Consider the following 15,455-nt stretch of genomic DNA (forward strand, 5'->3'; position numbering starts at 1 on the left):
GGTCACTTCCAGCAAGCATGTATGTCTGTTCCTCTACATGTACTATTCCCATCATCACCATCTTTTTCCCGAGCCGATGCTCGATTCCACGTGGAGCCAATCATAACTGTGCCTAACCTTTGGTGAGTATAAGAAATTTTGTTTTTTCAGTTTATTTGCCATTATTTCCCCGATTGACTGGTTTGTTTCTTTTTAAAAAGATACTGAAGACTTACACGCAAGCGTATTGAACCGCGAGTTGCCTCCGGTTGCGTGCGCGTACCTGCGTCCTCTGTGGATGTCATAGAACTAGATTCAGAGGAAATGGACATTATAGAACCAAAAAATTCTGATGAGTCTGAATAAATAAAACTCAAAAATTGATCATAAAAATTAACTCCTAATCTTAAACAAGTAAACATTGACACTGACGCACCGACTTCTGAAATTTCGATGGCCTACAGGGTTGGCTACAGCGCCAGGTAGGCGTCTCTGATCTGCCGTGCCAATTAGCTCGCTTATCTGAATATCGCTCGAGACGCAACGTCCTATTGCACCTCGGAAATTTTGGATAATTCCTGTGCCAAAAACTAAATAGCATATTTACTACTTCCATCCTCAGCTTTGGGTTTTCTTACTTGCTTAGCTCGCTGGTAACTCTCGTTAATGAGGTCTTCTTTTTCTCTCGTCGGGAAAGATTCGTTCGCTTCTGCTGCTTTTTTCTGATTTTCCTTTCGAGATGATCTAGAACTGAAAGCAACGGGAGCTACTTCGTGACCATTAATCATTTGTGGTCCGTGTTTACGCGATTAAATCTTGCGTGATGGACTTGGGTGGTGTCGCACGTCTTTACTGTATCGCGTTTGACTGTAAATTATGTCTCTCGCTTCAGCTGCTGCTTTCCGTTGTTCTTGGACGCTTTGATCCGAGTTATTTTCATCGCGTCCTAGTTCATTATCAACTGGAACTGCTTCTGCCATCAGATCATCAATGAGGGTTCCTTCATTTCGCTCTGGTTGCAGTGGAAAGACTGGTTGCGTGTCTGGGTCAGGGGGGTGGTGCGACTATTGGTCCCGGTGGTGACGGTACTGATGGTCCCGGTGGTGGTGGCGGCACGACAACTGGTCCCGGTGGTGGCGGTACGACTACTGGTGCAGGTGCCATTGCGACTGGCGGGCGACCGATCATGACCGACAATCGAAGTGTTGCCTGTTTCCCCGACATTCTCCTGTGGTTAAATATCTTGAAGCAGCTGTGGTAAATAGTCAACGAAGTCCTGGCTCTCTCCAGATTTTGCCCAGCAAAGAATCAGCCAGGAAACTTAGCCGGCTCGATCGGTTCAACAATTTCTGGAGAATGATGCGGTTGGATTGGCCGCAGACGGATTCGATGCACACACTGCGTATAATCCGACTGGTTCCGACATTTCGAACTATGTAGTTTTGCTCACACTTTGCGCAATCTTATGTTCATATTTTCCAGATGTATGATCAAACTACGCATATTTATATTCAGAGTTTGCTCACTCTTATGTTCAGACTATGAAGACTTGTGCTCAGATTTTATACATTTTTGTTCAGACTTGACAGACCTCGGCACATATTCGCTACTCTAATTTCAGAAAAATCAAAGGGGAGCTAGTAAAGAGCCGCACTCTTATTTGCAAATTCGGTTACAAAAAAAAAGATTTGTAATATAAAACTACACTGGCTAGCACGATTGTGTAAGTATAGACCACATGTACAGAAACACTTAAAACATCATTGCACTTACTAGTCCTTAAGTTTTTATTCTAAATTTTTGTCCTAGTATTCGTCTCTGAAGTAGTGCACGTAGTAAATGCTTTCTGCGATCTGGGTGAAAGCATTGAACAGAGCTACCACTTCGTTTCTTGCCAGCTTCGGACACTGACTGATTCCTGGAGCCGAAAAGTAGTCCTTGCCATTAGCCGAGTTGTCGTGTACACCTTGTGATGATTCGTCAGTTGTAGTTCCTAATAGGATTGAACACAGTGATTTGCTTGTATTTGTTTGCCTAGCTTTCAAAAAAACGTCAGGCAGGAAATTATATGTATAAAAAAATCAACTGTATCACTAATGAAGGTTTGCGAACGCTCTAATTTCAGTTTCAAAATTATGAATAACAATTTCAGTAATTATGAACAAAATTTAATTTTTGGCACTGTTGCACTTCAGCTTTGTCAAACTTCCTCTCAAAAATTTACCAGATCAAGATAATTTAACAGTTTAATACAAATTGGATCTTGTTTACATTTCCATCTAATGCAAAAAAGGAAAAGTGTATACATTCGTTTATACTTAACCGTTGGACTACATCCATAAAGGAATGGGCAATTGTTCGCAGGCACCATAATTGGTGCATCGGTAACGAGATTCTAATAATATCGTCTAAACTTAAAATTTTTGGTTGCCTTTAAGGTTGGAAGATTGAAATTCTGGCTAAGTTTACATAACGCTTGCTAGTTTAAAAATGTAAGTTACAGAAATCATACAAATAAAAAATACTATATATACCCGTAGCGTCCTTGCGCTGTTCTGATTGGCCGGCCTCCTCAGTAGGTGATTCCAGGAATAGCACTCTGAGTGCAATGTGCAGTCCGTCTAACTGCAACTTGGCCCACAACCTACACTTGTCACACTCCACACAGTCCAGTATACGGGAGATGTTGTCCAATTTGGCACTGGATCAGAACCAAAAATAAGATCATTTGTGAAACAATTCGATGGAATGCATTTTTATTTTCTCTGGAAATCCTTAATCTTTTATTCTACAAAAATTTTCAAGACCCAAAATTTTTCAAAAAATTGGAGGCGGCTTTAAACTATCCAGTTTTTTTTTCTATTTCTCTTTTAGACAAAAAAAAAGTGTTTATTCCGCACAGGCGCTTCTCTAGTTTTATATCGGAAAAACAGGTAACCAGCATTGGGGAGCCCATTGCCAGGCTATTAATGATGTTACATCTACAATTTCACATAAATCATTTCTCTACTCACCTATATTCTTGTTTGAGCGATAAAAACTCGTGCGATTGAAATAGAGCATGCTCGTCAAAGTGTTTCGGGAAGGAAGACAAATACTGCATGAGCAACTGCAACATCTCGTGAGTCTCTCCGTTACTCTTTGGAGACTCATCCATTTCCATTTGAGTCAAAAGAGGGGCTGATTTGAGAAGTGCTCTCATCTCCACAAGGTACAGCAAGTACATGTTCTTCAGCCTGTATTAGGTCAAATTAACAAATGAAGCAATTCAATCTATGTCGAAATTTCATTCAAGATTATTTATCTCTCTTGAAATCTAAAAATTTGAGGAGCTTATAGCGAAGAAAGATTATCTTTCACATTTTTGTCCTACTGTCGGCTGTTCATCATTAAACAAACAGCGCCTCCTAAATTGAACTGGGTTAGGGTTAGGCTGGGCAAAGCATTTTTTCGATGAGACCACTTGCCTGTGCGGACCCTCTTTGTACGTCAACTGCGGATCAAATATGCGAGCAAATTCAGTTGCATTGGGTCGATAGTCAACTTGGCCAAACATGGATCTCACCGGATATTTGGCTGCTAAATGGACACCCACGCTTGAATGCAAACCGGAGAGCAGTCTATAGAACAGCCGTTTCTCGGCGCATACTTGATTCATCGTCCTGGAAGACATAACATCACACTGATTCAGACTAGGCGGAGAATTAACAGAAGTGGCATCGTTTGAGTTCTGTTTGGGTTCGACTTTGAAGCAATTTTCCTTGTATATGGAACCCCACACGCGGTTCGCACTTGGACCGAAGTAGCCAGTGTTTCTAAACAACCAGTGTGCTAGTTTAAGCTCAGACTCAACGATTCAGTGAAGCGTGCCTTATGCCGTTACTTCGCATTTGAGAGGGTGTATAAGAGAATAGCTGAAGGATGTCTTCTGTTGATTTTATTCATTTGAGAGTTACATACATTTTCTGACCATTATCTGGGCTGATCTATGTTGCCTTAGCTTTGCAAGCAACCACTCAATTAACTAAATACTTCGTATAATAAACCTAAGGTTCTGCATGTATGATTTTAGTTCAGACTGACTTACCCTTCGGGGTTGGAAGTCAAATCAACAATCTCATCGCCTTCACTCCTTCCACTGCCAAATTCATCTCTCAACAACCAAACTGATTTCTTAGCATAACCGTCCACTCTACTATGCGTAACATACTCATGCGAATGATCACAACATTCTTGCTGTTTTTGTTCCAGCAAGTTGTTGGTACAAAATTTCTCATCGACTTTGGCCTCGCTTGTTTGTTCGCTGCTCTTTCCGTTCGATATGGTCTCACTACATTGCTCGTCACTGTCATGGATCTCCCGTTCTTTGCTTTTAGCATTCGAGCCATAGTTGAAGCTAGAGGTGGTTTTAATTGCACATGATTGCAGTTTACAGCGTCCATCCATCTGCCAGAATGGGCAACTGCCTTTCAGATTTACTCGGTAGTACTTGAACTCTTCGCTAAAACAAAAAAAACGATACCTAGTTGTAGCATGCTAAAGTAGTTATAGCAAAAAGACTCGTATTTGTGAGTGTGAAACTTAGACCAGTATTAAATAGTGTTTTCAGAACTGGCTTTTAAGACAACTATTTCTGTGTTTGACCTGTGTCTTAGTTGTTGCAGGAGTGGGTAGATGAGTCTGGCATTGTAGTCCTCAACACTTTCCACGTCACATCCACAGTCCCCTATTTCCCCGCCCACTTCGCAGAGACAACTTGGAGGCTGCGCAAATTTAGGCTGAAACCACCCGTAAAAGATCTCATTTTCCCAGAAAACACACCGCACCCATAGTAAAAAAACCAACCGTTTTCTTAGAACACAAATGTTCACTACGGAATCGTTATTTTCTGAATTAAATGGTCCGTATTTATTCGAATACAGATTGCAGTCTGAAACCAAAATTATAACTTCCAGTTGCCTGGAAAACTGTTTGTCGCCTGAAAAATCTGGAAAGGGCATAGCAAAATAGTTATAATAAAAATAGCTTAATTTAAGACAAAGAATGAATTAGAGATTTACGATAAATTGGAAAAAAAACGAGAAAAAAATTTCTACTTAAAAACCAAGTATGAGATTACAAAAATCGGTATTCGGAACATTTAGTCTGTTGAGCAAGATTACTTAGCTTTTCCTTTATTAAAACTTATTTTTACCTCAGATTGTCGATATCCCCACTGATTATTCTGACCTCGGCTCAGTTGAACGACGAATGAAGATGCAATTAAACAATGCACAAACAGCATTACAGGTGATATTTTGGTTTATTATTATAGAATATATAAGCGATGCACCACATAGAACTGCTTTACAGAATTCCACTAAATGATGATCATTTAAACCTGAAAAAATGGTTATTGAGAAGATGGACTATCACGGCATGAAAAATTTCTGACTTTGTCAAATTTAATGATATCTCTAAAAACTGATATTGCTCGGTTGCAGAATGTATATCACGTCGCTTTTTCTCAAGAAAATTAAGATGTGCTTCTAGATTCGATTATCTAAAAAGTACATTTCAACAAAAGGAGAGATCAGTGATAAATACGGAAATTGACAAGAGTAGCCAGTTTCATCGCAATTAGTATCAAAATTTGAATCCAGAAATCTGTGATGTAAATACTTTTAACACAATCTTTTTTACAATTGGCTCCAAACTTGCAGAAAACTTGAAGACGGAAAAATAAAACTAATGAATTTTTCCCTAAATTAAAGTTTTGCACTCAGCCCTATTCAATCCTCAAAAGTTGTCAAAGCTTTTAAGTCATTGAGCAAAAATTGAAAAATTCACTGGGCATTGAGTCATTGAATAAATCACTGGACATGATGGCATAAGTAACAAATCATTGAAATACTCACGAACGGTAATAGCGGACTCTTAAGCAAATATTTTCAATGAGTGCATTTCTTAAGGGTACTATCCGACCAGTTTCCAATAGCGAAAGTTATCCCCTTAGAAAATATCGAGACTCCAGCAATCGCAGTAATTTTAACCTACCAATTTGTTAAGTACGGTCACCAAAATTTGTTTCAAAAATAGGCAAAAACACATGTTTTCTTTTCTTAACAAATTAAGCACCTTTGTGTTACACAATTCGGTTCCAGCCTAGAAAATCAAGGGTTAATGCTTAAATTTAAGTTACTGAGTTTATCACGCACCTAAAAAAACAAGCGGCTGACGGGAGTTGCTTATTGCATCGACCTCATGAAAACCTTTGCGTTGCTCAGTCGTGACTTGCTTCTGCAAAATATGGAACAATTCGATTTGCGCGGTGTTTTCTTTGATGTAATGAAAAGCTACCTATAAAAATGACATCAGTATGTTTTATCTGAAAAAGGATGTTCCGAAAAGCAAAAAACGAATTCTTGTGTCCCCAGGGTTCGGTTCGAGGACTGCTACTATTTCCATTAATTATCAGAGATAAGCCAAATTGCTTGAAAACCTCAGAAAAAAAACCTTTTGCTGATGAAGCGCAGTCTTTAAGAAAACCAAGCTAACTGGCCAAAAACTTACTGAAAATTTTATTGTCACAAAAAATAGGTTTTCAGAAAATGGAAAAATAATCATTACTTTAATTTTGGACTACTTGGGATACCTAAATCAATACTTTAAATATTCCTCTTTATGTTTTGCACAGAAAAAAATTTTGAGAAAAAATGTCTGAGTTGGTAAATTAATAACATAAATACTTCCAAGTACGTAGGTATAAATCTTGATTCCAAATTATTTCTGATTCAGCAAATTTCAACAATTACAAAAAAGTAATTGAAGCTTAACAATTACAAAAAAGTAATTGAAGCTTAAGTGCTATTTGTAAAAAAAATAGTCTGTGTTAATATCCTTAACATTGGCTGTACTTAATAGCTGGTTATTTATCAAAATGAACACATTTTGTCGCAGCAATATTTGCATCGCAACAAAATTTTCGACTTAGGTTGGAAAAAAAGAGAGTTCATACACTAACACAAGCTTTGCTTGCGTAATGATGAAAGCTAACTCGAGCCTCTAACAATGATAGTCTCATCTAATTCCCAAAATTTTGAAAGGCTGAAAACAAGCGAATTTATAAGATATTATTCAAAATTTTGCAGTAATTATGTCATAAATAACAAGTTTTGTATGAAACCTTTTTTGTATTTGAGTCCAATTTTCTACTTGTCTTCTTGTTTTTTCTTTTGTCTTTCCAGGGTGGTTGTCAATGAGCTGAAATGCTATTTCAAAAGCCCTTCCAGAGAATAAATTACGCAAACTTCTTTATTAACATTGTAACTTTTCTGAATAAATAAACTAAAACTCAACTGAATGTGTGACGAAACAAGGTCTCTCGTCTCAAGCCTTCGGTATTCGGAGCCCGTTGCTGAGCAAATGAACGCTCAAGCTTTTATCTTAAGTCACCCTTCTGCAGTTTTTGGAATCAATTTTTTGGGCGGGTGAAAAGCCTGCGTAGTGTACAATGTTTTAGTCGCTGCATATAAATCTTTGTTAAGAGCGAACCCAATTAGACCCAATTTTAATCAAACTTACTCTTCCTGGTAAAATTTCAAGTCAGTTTTACCGGAACTGGTTATAACCGCCTGATGTGCATGGGTTCTCAAAAAGCGGTTTTCATAGTTAAAAAAAGGGGGTTTCATAGTTTAAAACTGATAACGAAAATTATACTTTAATATCTTTAGTTCTGGTCGAAATTATTGGTCGTCATCAAATGGCAATCTGCGAGAACTCTGAAGCCTAAATTAAATATGCTTAAGAAGTTTAGTTTTTACAAAAATTTCGTATCTTGTAATTGCAGCTCAAACGCGACTGAAAAGGTTTCAATATAATTTATAACTTGATTACGAAAAAGACACAAGTTCTTGATCACGGCAGGGAATTAAAACAAAGCATCTAGAAAGGGATAATCATAGTCTGAACAATCTAAAATAAAGCGGGATGACCACTCGTTTCATACACTCACCTTAGCGTCAGTCTCAACAGCAAAAAAAAACTCAGATTACTTTTTCTTGACACAGAGAATTTGTTCGGAAGTAAATTCTGGAATTACAATTTCGACTAAAAGCGCTCTTATTTGGTATGACACTCGATTAACTGTCAACTTGATAACACACATTATCGTTTGCAAAACAAATAGTAAAAGTATCGACTATTTAGGATTAAACTCAGTAAATAAATCGAAGACTCATGACAGGTTTAAACTTTCAAATAAAATTAGACGAAAACTGATATCTCGTAGTATTACAGCGGTACCGGCAGATGGCAACAAAATATATGAATCATCTTTAATATTAGGAAATTTTCGACGTTTTTTCTCATCAATAGGATCTAACATTGCTAGATCTACACCTCAAGTCAAACTAAATTTAGAAATTCAAAATTTAGCTCAACTAATGTATCTTTTTAATTGCTTTTCTCAAAAGAATTTTAATTTAAAGCCAAGCTTGAAGCCCAAGCAAACTAGTGGAATCGTTGGCACAACTGATATGCTTTAATAAGGAACTGAAACGTAATAGATCTTTATATAACGTTGTATACTGCTGCCTTTTCCAAATGGTCGGAACAATTAATATACACCAGAATTTTCAACTTAGTCTAGATTTTGTATAAAATAAAGATCATTTCAAGAGAAACAGGTTGAGCAATGCAAGTTAATGTTGTTTAATCATCGAAACAAAACTTAAAAAAGTGCAACAAGTCGAATAGTTCTAGAGCAAACACCAATTGAGCCAAAAAAAACTTTTTTACTTCCTCACAAAGAAAAAAATTTAAGACAAACTTCAAAAATTCAATTAATAAACGTAATTTGCTGATAAAACAACGATGATACTCAAAAAAATTTAAAGTACCCCTCGAAACGTTTCTATTTAATTTCTTTTTTGATCATCAAGCGACGCAAAATATGCTTGAAGCCCAAGCAAACTAGTGGAGTCGTAGGCTAGAACAAATTTCCTTTAACAAAGAAGTGCAACGTTATAGTTCTTTTTATTGAAATGAAACAAAACCAAATTCTGAGATTTTTTAAAGAAAACGGAGAAATCAGTCAGTCGCACATTTTAAAAAAAAACCTACAAGATATGCTCAGTGAAAGAATTGCATATATACGAATTGCATATATATGTATGAAATTAGTTTCAAAGCTTTTACGGAAGGACTTTAAAACAGAATTCCTAAAAAACTCAATTATGGACTCGGAGATTCAGATATTGAAACATGGAAGATTTAAAAAAAAATCAAACCAACGAATAATTTCACTGGTAAAAGCCCGAAAAGAATAGGTTTAAGGATAAGAAAACTATTCAATTTCATTCAAAACTTTTTTGATGAAGATTTTTCTGATACAGTCAGCAATCTTAAGGATAGTCAATTAAACACTTTTTTATGATTTTCGCGATTTATACATCACAAATAAAAAAGAAATGATAGATCTTTTTTCTAAAAGAGGGGGTTTGTAGGGTATGGACAACTGATAGTAGTTTACAGTAGAAAGTTCTTAGTACTTCTTAGAAATTGTACTGCTTAATTAGGGCATCACCTGACTAGGCCTATCGGGCCTTTTGATGTCCTTGCATATCAGAATTATGTAAACTGACAAATGTCTGTTGAATAATCTCTGATATGAAAACAATTTATTTATTATTATAACGTTGTATAATATTGCTTTTTTCAAATAGTCCGAACAATAATAAGAAGCAGAATTTGCAACTTAGTCATGATTTAGTATTTGTTAACAAAGAGGCGCGGCTGAGAACTCCGCCTGGTCTGTCTTGTTATTAAGCGAAAAATGCCGGTCCCAAGCCCGGGAAGAGGAGGAGGGTGGACATCCATAAGAACTTCGGTCTGAAAAATGCTCTGTAAGGTGCATCGCTCCAAGCAATTCATGATAGTCAAACAAGCAATGGCCCTCAGTCCGGTGCGCCCCTTAAATGGGGAGGGGTTGCTAAGACTCTCACGGTTTCAACTAATAATATGACTAACACAAATATGTATAAAACAAAAAACCCATTCTAGAAAAGAAGTCATTCCGATTATGCTCGTGGAATGTTAGGACGCTAAAAAGACAATGCCTTGAGACAAGCGAAACTCAAGAAAGAAGAAAGATATCGGTGTGCTGTCTACAAGATTTCAAAGGAAGTGGCACAAGAAGTTTTGGAGATGGCGACCGCAAAATTAAATTTTTCTGGCAAGGAAACTCAGAAGGCACAAATGGTGTTGCCATAGCCATCAATGGTCTACTTATTGAACACGTACTGGAAGTCAGTAGAGTAAATGAACGTGTTCTGCGCCTAAAACGTGCATTAGGGCATACTGCGTGTAATGTTGTATCTGCGTATGCACCACAAGCTGGTAGAGATGATTCAGAAAAAGAAAATTTTTATAACACGCTAGAAGATGTTATGTTATCTCTACCTGACCAGGACTATACTTTCGTATGAGGTGACTTAAATGGACATATTGGAGGATGGCGCCAAGAAATTGACTGCAAAATTGGCCCATTTTGCTTTGGTACTCAAAATTCAGAAGGTCAGAGACTTCTCAATTTCTGACAGTCATAAATTCTAGCAGTCCCTAACACTTCTTTAAAAAACGCTAGGATGATAACTGTAAATTTAAGAGTGGTGAAAACTTCATCCAGATTGATTTAATTCTAACACGATCTAGATGTGTTGTCAAAAAACTTGAAAATTATCAAGGGTGAAGAATGCGGTACTCAGCACAGACTGCAGAATGCGATACTAAGCACAGACTTGTTGTGTGTGATTTCTGCCTTTAGTTTTCTGTCTTCTGTAGTAATTTCTGTCCCATTTGTCGCAATTAGTCAAAACCAGTTGGAATAAAAAAATCGTAAAAATTAAATGAAATAGAAAAACAAATCAAGTACGAGAAGGCAATAAGAAAAAAGCTGGAAAATAATAAAATAAAGGCCAACTGGGAATATTTTGAACCAACACTTCTAGAAAAAGCGAAAACCGTACGTGGCGAAACAATCGGAAAACCAGCGAGACAGAGTTAACATGGTGGAGGAACAAAAAAAAAACAGGCGAAGGAATTAAGAAAATATTTTGTTCAAAAAGTGGCAGAAGTCTGGAAATGAGAAAGACTGGGTGATATATCGCAAGCAGAAAACAGTCGTGAAGCAGCCAGCTGCTGAAGCTAAAAGAGAATCCAGTCAGAAATGTTAACAAGAACTGTCTAAAACGGAGACAGGGCATTAAATGTTTTGCCGTGCCAAGCAAATGAAAATGAATCAAAAGGATTTGGTTGGACAAAATTCAATAAATGTATAACTCCTGACTTGTGACCGAGATGTTCTCTCGCAGTGGCAGAGCTACTTCTCAAATCTTTTAAATGAAATAAATCCATTTATACCAAAATATATCCCTCCAATGGCTGGCCCACTGGAGAAATTAACTATCCGGGAAGTGGTACTTCCATTGAGAGAGATGAAAAAGAAAAAAGGCCCAGGACCAACAGGGCTAACTTCAGACATTATAAAACTTACCATGGATTGTGGACTTGCTGGACTTTTTGAAGTCTCTAAGGTAGTCTGGGACTCTGGTCTAAGCCCCTTCGAAACCGTTACTTTTTACAAAAGAAAAGGCGATCCGTTAGTATGTGATCCTAAAGAGGCATCCGATTACTGAAACACACGTATCTTATTTTCGAAAAAGTACTAGAAAAACGTCTGAGACAAATAATAAAAGGAGATGAAATGCAATTTGGCTTTATGGGTGATAGATCAACTACCGATGCCGTTTTTCTAATTAAAAAATTCAAGAAAATGTTTGCGGATAAGAAAACCTACATCATATATTGCCCCGACATCATATATTTGCTGATCTAGAAAAAGCCTTCGATTGTTCCAAGGGAACTGAAACCATGGGCTCTGAGGCAGCAGAGAGTTCCCGAAAGTCTAATAAGACTAACAATCTGCCATTTCGAAAACCAGAGTTCGCCGCCCGCAAGGATGCAGTGATAACTTCGAAATAAAAGTAAGCGTTCATCAAGGATCGGCACTCAGCTATTGTTATTTATAACAGTAAACGAAGAGGCTACGATAAACTGTCATTCCATGTCACCATGGAATATGCTATATGCAGATGACATTGTGATATCCGCTGAAACGGATTCCCAGTCTATTGAGAAGTCTATTCCTCAAAAACCGGAAAACATCCATGCGCTTGTAGTTACAAGGGAGTCGGCGCCAATCCAGTACACTGCAATTCTTGTAATCAATGGGTGCATAAAAAAATCCAGGATGCAAATCCTTCCAATTATCACTCAAACTTAAATGCTACTGTGCTGATTAATCAATTTGAGACCATGAGTACTGTCAAAGAGTTCTGCTATCTGTGTGATATGATTTCCGTTGAAAGTGACGCAATAGTTGCATCACCGGTCAGAAGAGCAGCTTTCTGAACGAAATGGCAGCAAAACGTGCCCTCTGGTGCTGAATTAAGATATTGACTTGATTACAAGGTATCATATCTACGGAGCTTATCTCCGGCTAGTTCTGATGTACTGCTCTGAAGCCTGGGCGCAGAACAAGACAATATCCAGCTCTCTTAAGAGTGCTGCTATGAAAGCTCTGCGTAGGATTACCGGAGTTACTAACGTAACAGTAATTAAAATGACAGATCTTGTTGATCTGCACAAGCTACAAGGGCGGTTGCGACTACGATGGTATGGCCACGTTCACCGAAAAGAGAATGACCATGGGCTTAAATGAACAGACCATGTTTCAGTCCCAGGGAAAAGACTAGCAGGACGGCCGAAAAACGCTAGATCGACAGTGTTAAGCGAGACCTGAATGCTTTAGGCCTCAAATCCACAGACTGTCTTGATCTAATGGCATGGAAAAACATGTCATCCTCCATTTAATTGAGTGAACGCTATTCAGAATGCCCTCATTTGAACCATTGCTTAAAGTCTTTCCGGATGTCCAACCCGGCCACAATGGTAAAACGGATAAAAAAACGAGGAGAGGAGAACCGAGGCTGAGCTTCGCACCAATTGCAATACAACAAGTATAGGATTAAGACAGCGTGACAATGAAAAAATGATCAAATTTATATTTTTTTCCTGATTTAATTTATGTTTTTCCAGACAACCTTGTGGTGTTGATTCTGACCATTCAAAATAATGAAGCCAGAGTCTTATTGATCTTTAAAATAAAACCTAAAAATCGTAGGAAACAAAACATTAGGTAGAAAAGACGATTAACACAAATTGCCTAGAGGTCACAACCCAACAAGGCTGATTGCTAAAAAAAAATCGCAAGCGTAAACATTCCGTGCTCATTCATGGTCAATTTAACTTTTTGATGAAATTTTAAAAAAAATACCTTTGGCTTTCAGAAAACTAGAAGAAAGCTGGATCTTAAAAACGTGTCTGTGCAACGTCAACTAAGTCGAAAAAAAAGAGGCGGATGATTGCCCGAAAAAGCAGAAAATAATGGTTTGAAAAAAAAAAACACAGGTTCCGATGAATTCGAACCACACGTCTTATTCGTCTTTCAGCATGTCTTACCTCTACGCCAGACGCGCTTTGTAATTGATTCAAAGTGAATTTATTTTAATAAACGAACTAAAAAGCCGAAAATTTACTTTAAAAAACTTTTGTGAAATTTTTCTTTTTGTAATACATATGGCTTAAGAGGTTGGTTTACAAACTTCAAAAATTTCTCGTTAGAGCTCAATCGTTAAAAAACAAAAACACTAATTTTAAAAGGAAAAAAAGCCGACAGAAATATAGCCGGACGACCTCAGTGAAGAAAATCTACTAAAAATTTTCAAAGACAATAGGCAACTACTAACTTAAACACAAGTCCAACACAGTAGCCATGCTATTAATTAACAAAGCGGTCGTACACTGCCATGCATAATTAACCAACTGTGAACAAAGTTGTTTAAGGGAACAAAAGTCTTGTTCCTGATTACAAGGATCATTTCAAGACAAACATGCCGAGTAATGCAAGTGAATGTTGTATAATCATCGCAACAAAACTTGCAAAAGTGCAAATCGGATAGCTCTAGAGCAGACACCGATTGAGCCAAAAACAAATTTTTTTCAAAAACCTTGAAAAAAATTAAGTCAGCCCTGAAAACTTTAACTAAAAACGTGTTTTGCTGATTTTGAAACATTTCTTTTTAATTTCTTTTTTTCTCTCATTGAGCGACCCAAAATGAGGTCAAAACACGACATATAATGTAAACAAAAAAATCTTTAAAAAAAATGATCTACCGAAACCGAGTTGCTAATTTCACAACCAACATAGACAACATTTCGAATAGAAGAGGCAATTTAAATGCAGACATATACTCATAGTATGTCTGTTGCTTGTCAGTCATGATGTGAATAAAGTTATTTGCCAGAAAAAAGTCAGTTTTGTCCCGCAATCAATCTTGCTGCACAAAAATCAATGTCTTTTCATAACTTTGGCTTAACTCTCACAAGTTTCCATTTTTTATAGTGAATTTTTCCGTATTGAGAAGATTCGATCAGAGTTTGTTACGGAATTAGTTCTTTACACTTAATTATATTAATTAATATTATTGTTTTAAATTAGCTATAAGTTTTTGACAACAAAATAATTAGGCCCAGACAGTGTTTTGTAGGCGTTAAATGGCCTGATCCTTATATGCTGCCCAGGGAGAGTTGAAAATTATGGACTCACAATTGTTTGTCACGGAACAATTTTTTTCCGTGACAGCATCTTAGACATAGAGGCAAAGCTGCGCTTCGCAACTTTACGACAATACAATTACAGAGTTACAACAGCATGACTCTCAACAACCAGCAAAGATGACTTGGAACGATGTTATCCTTGAAAAAACAAACAGAAAACCGGAAAAACATTTACTATGTTTGAATTTATCAAAATTATTTTTATTGATTTCAATGTATATTATCAAAATGTGTAGGAAACAAAATATTAGGTAAATAAGCCAGTGGCATTTATGCCGTCAGCCAATGACCTGAAATTCAACCGAATTATTTCGCCAATCTACTTGCAAAAAGAAACAGTTACTACCCGCATAGTATCCACGAAGGCCATATACGTACTGAATGAAAGGTGGTATACACAATTCGGAAACTAAACCGAGAGCCTAATCGACAATCATAAAGCCGAAAAACTATCAGCAAAAAACTATCGAAAATCTACAATTATACATGCAACTAGACCTATCAAAATGAGAAAAGTTTTGGAAAAAACAAGCCCAGACAAAAGAATGGGAATTAAGCATTGGAAGAACATTTACCAGGCGGTAACAAAGCCGAAAACACACGAGCAGAAACACTTCATGTCGTCAAAAAAAATTGAAACCAATTTAAATATTTCAAGTCCCCCCAAAACACACAAACTCGGCCACATAAAACTTTTTTCTTATCAAACAGCGCAATGAGGCCATAAGCAGATATAAAATAGACAGCAACCTATTAAG

The 15,455-nt window shown here is 37.0% G+C and overlaps 1 protein-coding gene across 1 annotated transcript in view; it reads right to left on the bottom strand.

Annotated features, from left to right (window-relative positions):
* Positions 1-6: 6 nt before the first annotated feature.
* LOC134846229 (ERO1-like protein beta) overlaps positions 7-15,455 on the bottom strand; it is a 117,318-nt gene continuing 101,869 nt past the window's right edge. Inside the window, exons 2-8 of the mRNA XM_063863497.1 lie at positions 5,174-5,361; positions 4,624-4,757; positions 4,067-4,480; positions 3,447-3,794; positions 2,994-3,215; positions 2,514-2,680; positions 7-1,972 (exon numbers count right to left, since the gene is read on the bottom strand). Of these exons, the coding sequence (XP_063719567.1) occupies positions 1,785-1,972; positions 2,514-2,680; positions 2,994-3,215; positions 3,447-3,794; positions 4,067-4,480; positions 4,624-4,757; positions 5,174-5,263 (1,563 nt within the window). The 5' untranslated portion in view covers positions 5,264-5,361 and the 3' untranslated portion in view covers positions 7-1,784. The remainder of the gene's footprint in view (positions 1,973-2,513; positions 2,681-2,993; positions 3,216-3,446; positions 3,795-4,066; positions 4,481-4,623; positions 4,758-5,173; positions 5,362-15,455) is intronic.

This window comes from Symsagittifera roscoffensis, chromosome 5, assembly GCF_963678635.1.
Source record: "Symsagittifera roscoffensis chromosome 5, txSymRosc1.1, whole genome shotgun sequence".
NCBI classification, from domain to species: Eukaryota; Metazoa; Xenacoelomorpha; order Acoela; family Convolutidae; genus Symsagittifera; species Symsagittifera roscoffensis.